Below are 9,541 nucleotides of genomic sequence, written 5' to 3'. Positions count from 1 at the left end.
GGTCCACACGAGTCCTGGTCCTGCTGTGGGTCCACACGAGTCCTGGTACTGATGTGGGTCCACCCGAGTCCTGGTCCTGATGTGGGTCCACACGAGTCCTGGTCCTGATGTGGGTCCACGCAAGTCTTGGTCCTGATGTGGGTCCACACGAGTCCTGGTCCTACTCCGATCCTGACAGAGACTGTTTCCTCCAGGACCAAAGCTTGTCGGTACTTCGATGAAGGCCGTGGATCGTGTCCGTTTGGGTCCAACTGCTTCTACAAACACGCGTTCCCTGATGGACGCCTTGAGGAGGCCCAACCACAGCGACGACAAACTGGATCCAACAACAGGACCCGGGTAACTCCACCTCATGTACTCTAGACCTGTTCTCATGATCTCCTAAAATCATTGTTGGTCTGCAGCAGCTGTTGGGTGTTGTCCAACCATGGTGTCTACACCTTTAGCCCCCCACCCCCAGTAACATTCAGACATACCTTCACCTAACCATGGTGTCTACACCTGTAGCCCCCCACCAGTAACATTCAGACATACCTTCACCTAACCATGGTATCTACACATGTAACCTTGTATCTGTGACTTTCCTTCCCTCCATTGATTACGGTGACATTATTTACATGAACGCTCCTACAAGAACCCTGCAGATGTTGGATGCTGCAGATGTTGGATGCTGCAGATGTTGGATGCTGTCTATCATGGTGCACTAAGATTCATAACTGGCTGTGATTATCATACCCACCACTGCACCCAGTATTCACTGGTTAACTGGTCACCATTAACTTCACACAGACTCTCTCACTGGTACATCTTCATCTTTAAATCACTTCCTGGTCTGCTGCCTTCATACATCTCCTCCTACATGTCTCTGTGTGAGTGCAGCTACAGCGTGCGCTCTCAGGACATCATTACCTGCAGTGTTCCCTCAGTGAGGACTGAACTAGACTAAAGGACCTTCTCCTACTCCGCTCCTGTTTCCTGGAATATCTTGTAAAAAGATCTGAAGCTCTTGACCTTTGACCTCACTGAGTGGCTTCAAACAACTAAGTTGTTGGCAAAAACCAACGCAGACATGTTCCTGTTTTTAGTATTTTACATAATTTTACAACCTAGTTGTTTTTGTTTCCTTTTTTAATACCATTTTATTTAATTTATTCTTCTTAATTTGTATGCTTTCTTTTATGATTGTCCACTGTTGTCATCATTCTTTGTTAAACACGTTGGTTACTTATTGTAACCCCTAGGGGTGTAATGGTACGCTAAAACCACATTTCAGGTTGCTTCAGTTTCAAGGAGGGCTCGTTTCGGTTAATTTTCGGTACAAAAAAGGCCAAAATAAAGATTTACAAAATGTTTATTTTAAAAATATGCCAAGTAAACAAGTTCAGTCATTACAGACTTCTTAGCTGGAGGTGATCTGGTGGATGAAGAAGAATCAGCTGCTGTCATCCTCAGACTGCAAACGACACAGAGATAAAAAAAAAAAAAAAATTGCGTTAATGACATAATTTTAAATTTAAAAAGTTAATTAGATCACAATAATACAATAACAATACTACTTCTTGCACTGTCATCATTTCTGTTATGAGGCATGAAGTGATGCTACAACGTTTTGGCTGAAGTGTTGATGTGATGTCGTAGCGGGGCTCAAGTCTTTAATCATATGCTTAAAGCCGGCACATCAACAACAGAATATGGACATAGATCCATGGCTTTAAAACCTCCTACAGCTTGTGTTGTTGCTTTGGACCAATCTGAGTTACCTGATAAAGGTTGTTTTAATGCTGCTGCTATCGCTCTTTGCAACAAGCTGCTTGAAGAGACCTTCACATTCGGATGATGTCATTTCAAGTTGTTAACAAGTTCGACGTGTTGCTGCTGCAGATCCAATCTCTGTGAATCAACGTCGACTCACAGCTTTGGATTGTTCACTTGTCTTTTAACAAGAAAACCATAATGTTCCCAAACAGGAGACCGCAACAAGAAGCTAATCAGAATAATCAGAATCAGAATAAACTTTATTGGAATTGCACCGAGGTACAAGGCGAACATGTACGTACAGTCGTCCAAAAGATGGGCCGAGTGCACGAAACTGCAACTGTAGAAAGCGTGGCCTTCTTATCCTTATCAGATAATAATCTTAGATAGGAACAGGGGTAGAAACATGAGGGTAGATAGTGGTATTACAATAAAAGATCTTTCACATCTTGTCCATCAGGACACGATTTGAGACATCAAAAACTCTTCCAGCAGCTCAATTAAAACATGATCACGTTTGCATTTGACATCGAGGTGTTGAGATTTGTCCATGAGCGTTTTTTCAGATCAGCCACAGTTTCTGAAGATGTTGTTTCAGCCAGCAGTTCTGAGAAGTTTGCACAGAAAGTTCTGGGGTGGGGGTGTGGGGGGGTGCGATAGATGAAGCTTTTGTCCTTGGGTACTCATGTCCCAGGAGAAATTTGATAGTCGGCCCGTCTCCGAGGCCGTCGGGAGTCAGATTTAGATAAGCTTGGTTCTGGTTTTTCTTCAGGCAGAGATTACTTTTTTCTTCAGCCTTGAGTCCATCTGGGCGTTCTGGTTCCAAAAATGCCTAATTGTGGGATTCCATTCCACTGATCCATGCTATGAGTTACCACGCTGACGAGTCCCAGAAGCCGCAGGTGGCCTGCGATTCTCATAAATCGCCTCCACCTTACAGTTAAGCTCGTAAACCAGATGATTTAAAGTTCCTACTGCACGGATCAAACCTTCACACTGACTCTGAAGCTTTTCCATGGACAAAACTGCTGCAATGTCTTTTTCAAAAGTCGATAAAACAGAGCCCCGCCGATGCCAAAAAGCAGAGTCCCTGCTATCATAATTCCAAATCCATCCATCCATCCATTATCTTCAGCTTTTTCCGAAGTCAAGTCACAGGAGCAGCAGCTTGAGCAGGGAGGCCCAGACATCTCTTTCCACAGCCACCTCTTCTAGCTCTTCTGGGGGGACCCCAAGGCGTTCCCAGGCCAACCGAGACACATGGTCTCTCCAGCGTGTCCTGGGTCTTCCCCGGGGTCTCCTTCCAGTCGGACATGCCCGAAGCACCTCCCTAGGTAGGCGCCCAGGGAGCAGACTTACCAGATGCTTGAACCACCTCAACTGGCTCCTCTCAATGTGGAGGAGTAAGATAACTGAACTTCTCACCCTGTCTCTAAAGGAGAGTCCAGCTACCCTGCGGAAGAATCTCATTTCAACCGCCTGTATCCACAATCTCATTCTTTTGGTCACTATCCAGAGCTCGTGGCCATAGGTGAGGGTAGGAACATAGGCCGAATGGTAAACGGAGAACTTTCCCTTACAGCTCAGCTCTCTCTTCACCACAACAGACTGATACAGAGTCCACAATACTGCAGACGCTGCACCAATCTGTCTGTCAATCTCACACTCCATTCTTTCCTCACTTGTGAACAAAACCCAGAGATACTTGAACTCCTCCACTCGAGGCAGAACCTCACCCTTGACCTGAAGAGAGCAATCCACCCTTTTCTGGTTGAGGACCATGGCCTCAGATTTGGAAGTGCTGATTCTCATTCCAGCCACTTCACACTCTGCTGCAAACTGCTCCAGTGAGAGCTGAAGATCACGGCACAATGACGCTAACAGGACTTACTACCGGCAATGAGAACCAAACTCTCGCACCGCTTGTATAGGGACCAAACAGCCGGTGGCAACGAGTCCCAGTCCCATACTCACGGAGCCACCCCCCCCACAGTGTACGTCAAGGAACACGGTTGAATGCCTTCTCCAAGTCCAGAAAACATATGTAGACTGGATGGGCAAACTCCCACAAGCCTTCGAGGATCCTAGTGAGGGTAAAGAGCTGATCCAGTGTTCCACGGCCAGGACGGAACCTGCATTGTTTCTCCTGGATCTGAGGTTCAACCAGCGATTTTTATTCGCTTCTTCAGTACCCCTGAATAGATCTTACCAGGCAGGCTAAGGAGAGTGATACCCCTATAATTGTAGCACACCCTCTGATCCCCCTTTTTCAGGAGAGGAACCACCACCTCAGCCTTCGAATCCAGTGGCACTACCCCCGATGTCCATGCGACATTGCAAAGGCGTGCCAACCAAGACAGCCCCACAACACCCAGAGCCTTAAGGAAATCAGGGTGAATCTTATCCACTCCTGGAGCCTTATCTGAATTCGCCTGGAGGACATGTAACTGACGCTCTGCTCCCCCCACCCCCACCCATCGAGGAATTCCAACTGATCAACCTGAGGAAACCAGCTGAATAAACATCGTGTCATCATTTCAAGACTCTTGGATTCCCATAGGCGTAGTCCTTGGTCATTCCCCGACATCCCTCGAGAATGTTTAGGGATCTCACCGAAGGGAACTGGTCGATTATTCCATCCTTATCAGAACTCCTACAGTGCCCTCGAGCGTCCTTAGACATGCTCACTGCTTTCGTTTTATCCCGCGGAATGTCTGTCACCATGTGCTTGTATGTGCGAGGTGTATTTCAATATCAGGTCTTTCTCCTCAGCCAAAAAGAAAGAGTTTGATAGGAATTATTTTTTTGCTTCCAATTCCTACATGTGTCCAGTTTCACTACTTTTTTGTCTAAACAGATCTCACTTGTAAATGAGTCCTTGAGGCTCAATGAGACTAACCTGTAGAAATAAAGGTTGAATGAATGTTGTCCCCTGCTGGTGTTCTCCACAGAGTACGCGACGACCCCCCCTCTGGGACATCTTTGATGAGCGGGCGAGCACAGACTCCTTGGACACGGAGGACGAGGACATGGTGACGTTCGAGCTGAGCGAGATGCTCCTCATGCTGCTTGCTGCAGGGACGGACGACGAGGCCACAGACTCAGAGGACGAGTGGGACTTGTTTCACGAGGAGCTCGACGATTTCTACGAGATTTACCTATAGCACCCCCCACCCCCACCCCCCGCCCCACCTAACATTTACTAGACACTAGAATGGACTGTCTTGTGTGAGTGATGGACAGTAGCCCCCCACCCCCACCCCACATTGTGGCAGTGCCTTTAAGCAGGCCATTATTAAATGAACTTATAAAAGGTAAAAAAGTAACCCCCCCACCCTGCCTCCGTGCACTCGTGCTAACCTTTTCTAGCCCTCTGTCCTCCTGAGTCTCCGTGTGCTTCTGTTCCGTGATCTGAAGACTCCGTATAAAGTTTAACAGAATGATCAGAGATATAATAAACACTGTCAAGTTTATGGGCGTGGCTTTGCCTGGTTTCTCACCTCTGCAGGTGTTCACAGGCAGACAAACTGCTCACAGCTGCACACCGCCATTCATCGTGGGGGGTGAGGAGGACTGCACAGAACCAACAGGTGAGTCCTGCAGGTCTCTAGTGAACCAGCAGTCCCTGTCCAGCTGAGGAAAATACTCCAAAGTTGGAGCTGTTTAAAGTTTGACAGGAAACTGATCAGATGACGCTAAAAAAGTTCAGTCTGGTCCTCTGGACATTCAAAAAAACAAAACAAAAAATGTAGAAACGTTTCGTCTCTCATCCTGAGGACTTCCTCAGTCTGAGGTGCTGTATTCAGCTCAGTCTCTTAAATAGCACCTTCTCAGAGTGGATCAACCAGTTTGCTGCTGACAACCAAAACCAGCTGATCACATGCTCAAGAAGGACCATCAGCCTAACAATGGATCATTAGCACCTGATGGCTGTTTACTGTTCACAGAGGGCTGAGTGATACTAGCAATCACAGCATTGTAAGAGGGGGACAGTTGAACCTGGAGGCTCCGCCCCTGTTTAATGATGGACAGTTGAACCTGGAGGCTCCGCCCCTGTTTAATGATGGACGGTTTCTTTTCACAAAGATGGCCTCCTTTACTCCTCTCTCAAACCATCGTTCCTCTCTGTCCAGGATGTGAACATCTTCATCCCTGAAAGAGTGACCTCTGACCTGGAGATGAGTGTAGACCTCAGAGTCCTGACTTGGGTTAGACTTTGACTTGCCCAATGACTTTGTTTAATTTACTTTAAGTTGAACTTAATTTAAATTGTGTTTTTTAAGTTTAAATTACTTTAAGCTCATATTTGTTGGTTTAAATGACGTTAAGTTTAAATTTGTTCATGTAAGTTTACTTTAAGTCACGCTGTACACACGTGTCTGTGATGTGCAGAAGCATGTTTGATTTGGTTTATACACTTTGTTTAAATGCAGACGTGGTTTTTCATTCGTTGCCTCGGCAACATGCAGCTGGAGCACGTGCACGTGCACGGACATGAGCAGAAACAGAGTTCTATACTTGAGCTGTATTTTCCACAACTGCAGGAGATGAATACAAATCATTCTGTGGGTGCAGCAAGAACCTTGATGGGCTCCTGGGGGGGACATTTTATCATCAGTATATTCTCAGGACACGTCATCATCATCATCATCATCATCACATTTCACAGTTTAACTTGTGAAATGTGACAAACTGTTCCCCCTGAACCCCCCCCCCCCCAACATTTAACAATTTTCTGATGATTTGTCAGGAAGTCTCTCTCAAGGCAAAGTTACTGATGCAGAACCTCCACCATGTTGGAGGAAAAGGGGGTGGAGCTGCAGGAAAGGGGCGTTTCATTTCCAGGACTAATCATGATCGCTGATTGGTCAGTTACTGACTACAGAATTGATTGACAGGTGGCCTTTGGTCCTGTGGCTGCACCTTCAGGAAGTACCAGAGGAAGAACTCTTCTGGCCAGGAGACTCTGGAAGGATCCACCTGGGAGAAGTTCTGCTCATCTGGACCTCAGGTAGCTCTGAAAGGTTCTGCTCATCTGGACCTGGGTAGCTCTGAAAGGTTCTGCTCATCTGGACCTCAGGTAGCTCTGAAAGGTTCTGCTCATCTGGACCTCAGGTAGCTCTGAAAGGTTCTGAACAAATCAGACATGAGTCTTGCCTGGTGGGTGTGGCTGATCGGGGCGGGGCGGGGCTAAGAGGGGATTTGGTTTTTATTTTTTGTTCTGAAAAAAAAAAAAGACTTTGATAAAAAATAATTTAACTGATTCCAGTTTTTAAATGTAAATAATGAAACTTCTTACACCAGAGTTGGTCATGGAGTTCCTCAGGGTTCTGGGCTTGGACTCTCATGAAAGATGAGATCAGAACTTATTTTCACCCATCGGTCCAAAAGAACCCTGCCCCGCCCACCATCACACTGTCCGTGTTAGCTAAATATCTTCTGGACCACTGGACAAGTTGTAATGAAATGTTTTGAAGAAACATCTGGACCTGCACCTGATTCAAGATGGCCGCCGCAGCAAAGAAGTGTTCAGAGGGGCGTGGTAGTAGCGGACACCCCCTGGGGGCAGCATGGTCTCAAGGCTGGGTGTCACATGTCTGTTAGCAAAATATCCCCAAGTACAGATGTTCATAGAACTCGTTTGCTGCGGCGGCCATCTTGAACCGGGTCCACTGATGACTTCCTGAGAGCACGAGTCCTGGGATATTTTGCTAACAGAAGGGGATGTGTAATGACAGCAGGTCCGGTCCAGCAGGATCTGGTCCGGTTTTGCTCAGTCTCTCTAGAGGACCCTGAGGTGTCAGTTGTGGGGGAGGCGGACCCAGAACCAGACCCCCTCCCAGGTGCTGCTCCTCCTGGCCGGTTCCGGCAGCATGAGCTCCGGGGAGGTGTGGGCCGGCGGTTCTGGCCGGGTTCTGGTCTACAGGACGCTGAGCTTCGTGCTGCTGGTCCTGCAGGGCGCGGTTCTGGACTTCTACCTGATCTCCTTCACGGACCCGTCCTGGTGCTCCTGGATCGCCACGGACCTGGTGGTGGTCTCCGGGTGGGCCGGCTTCTTCCTCAAGAACTCTCGGAACCGGCGGGAGCGGGCCTGCGGGTTCCACCAGAAGGGTTCGGTTCCGGGCCGCAGCCTGGGGGAGTTCTCCTGGTCCTACCTGGCCTGGCTCATCTACGTCATCGCCTGCACCCCCAAGGTGGTCCTGATCCTGGAGACCGGCATCCTGGACCTGGTGGCGCTGAAGGTTCGGTTCGGGCTCACCGGGCTGAAGGTCGCGGTTCTGCTGTCCGGACCGCTGCTCTTCTGCCTCATCAACTCCATCGTGCTGGACCCGGACGGGCCGAGCCGGTACCGGGCCCACTGCTGCTTCCTCGGAACCTGTCTGGACCTGCTGGACGGGTTCGCGCTGCTGGAGCCGGTTCTGGGGGGCCAGGTCCAGTCCGGGTACCTCAGGTACACGGTTCTGGTCGTGTACTTCGTGGCCCTGGCGGTTCCGGTCGTGTGGCTCTACGAGCTGACTGAGGCCGAGCTGCGGTACCGGTGGATCTGGGCCCGGTTCGGAACCGGCCTGCTGGTCAACTGGCCCCTGCTGGTGGTCCGGTTCTTCCAGGTTCTGGTCCAGCAGCAGCCCGTGTCCGTGTTCCTCTTCAAGAACCTCTTCTTCCTCCTGACCGGACTCCTGGACCTGCTGGACCGGGCCGCCGCGCTGCGCCGGTACCGGCTGGGCCGAACCGAGCCGGCCCGCTTCTCCCACTGCGTGTCCGAGACCGACATGTGTCCGCGTGGGTTCTGACAGAGCCGGTCCGGAACAATTCAGCTGCGGGGCTGAGGGGGGGGGGGGGGGGATAGTAATTTATTTAACATAAATAAACATTTAGGTAAATAACAACATGTTGTTTATTGATGCGGAACAAACAGTGACGTCATGTAGTCGAACAGAGATAAACCTCTTTCATGTGTTTCAGAGTCAGAGTTTCTTTATTGTCATTCGCACCTCATGTGGTACATGTGGTGGAACGAAATTATGTACACGGGGTCCCAGTTACATCCAACCAGTTTCTGAACACACAACATGTTTACATCATTTCAACTCTCATGTTGAACACCTGACACTGCAAATAAAAAACTGATCAATCAATAATGATTGAATCAATAATCACATTTTCTGCCTCTGTACTTTGAACTGGTTCATGTTTTCACTCTGGAAGGAATCCACTGGTTGTACTGGTCTAATACAGCTGCAGTCTGTTCTGCATATGATCAGGTCACATGATCACCTGATCATTTGATCATAGGACCTGATCACATGATCATGTGACCTGATGATCATATGATCACATGATCATGATCAAAGTGTCTTGTGAAGTGATTAGGTTGTTGACCTGTAAGTCCAGTGTAATCACCGACAGCGCCCCCTGCTGGTTGTCTTCAGTCAACACGGTTCAACTTAGTTACACGGTGACGTCATCAGTCTGGGAGGGGGTGGGGGGGATACCTGAGCCGCTGGTTGGTCCCGCCCTGTGGTGCCAGGTCCAGGTACTGACCAGCTGTGAGCTGGGCCCAGATGTCTGACCTGAACCTTCAGGACCTTCTGCTCTCACAACCAGTTGTCCAGCTCTAAACTCTGCTAGACCAGAACCTCCAAGTCCCTGTGGCGGCCATCTTGAATCGGGTCTACTCTGTTGAAACTCCACCAGATATTTTACTAACAGACAAACCTCTACCTTCTGGGCCTAAAAGTTCTGGTTCTGATGGTCTGAAGAGCCCCAAAGAGACTTTAGAGTTCTG

At 48.7% G+C, this 9,541-nt stretch overlaps 2 protein-coding genes across 2 annotated transcripts in view; both read left to right on the top strand.

Annotated features, from left to right (window-relative positions):
* mkrn1 (makorin, ring finger protein, 1) overlaps positions 1 to 5,216 on the top strand; it is a gene marked incomplete in the record, with an annotated part of 19,858 nt that extends 14,642 nt beyond the window's left edge. The window contains 2 exon segments of the mRNA XM_037695901.1: positions 195 to 339; positions 4,707 to 5,216. Of these exon segments, the coding sequence (XP_037551829.1) occupies positions 195 to 339; positions 4,707 to 4,919 (358 nt within the window).
* A 2,406-nt stretch (positions 5,217 to 7,622) lies between these two features.
* Positions 7,623 to 8,546, top strand: tmem121b (transmembrane protein 121B). The gene has a single exon (XM_037696098.1). The coding sequence runs from the start codon at positions 7,629 to 7,631 to the stop codon at positions 8,544 to 8,546; it is 918 nt and encodes a 305-aa protein (XP_037552026.1). The 5' UTR covers positions 7,623 to 7,628.
* Positions 8,547 to 9,541: the final 995 nt, after the last annotated feature.

Source organism: Nematolebias whitei, chromosome 22 (genome assembly GCF_014905685.2).
Source record: "Nematolebias whitei isolate Nwh7 chromosome 22, NemWhi1, whole genome shotgun sequence".
Lineage (NCBI taxonomy): Eukaryota > Metazoa > Chordata > Actinopteri > Cyprinodontiformes > Rivulidae > Nematolebias > Nematolebias whitei.
This window is presented reverse-complemented; position numbering and strand designations above follow the sequence as displayed.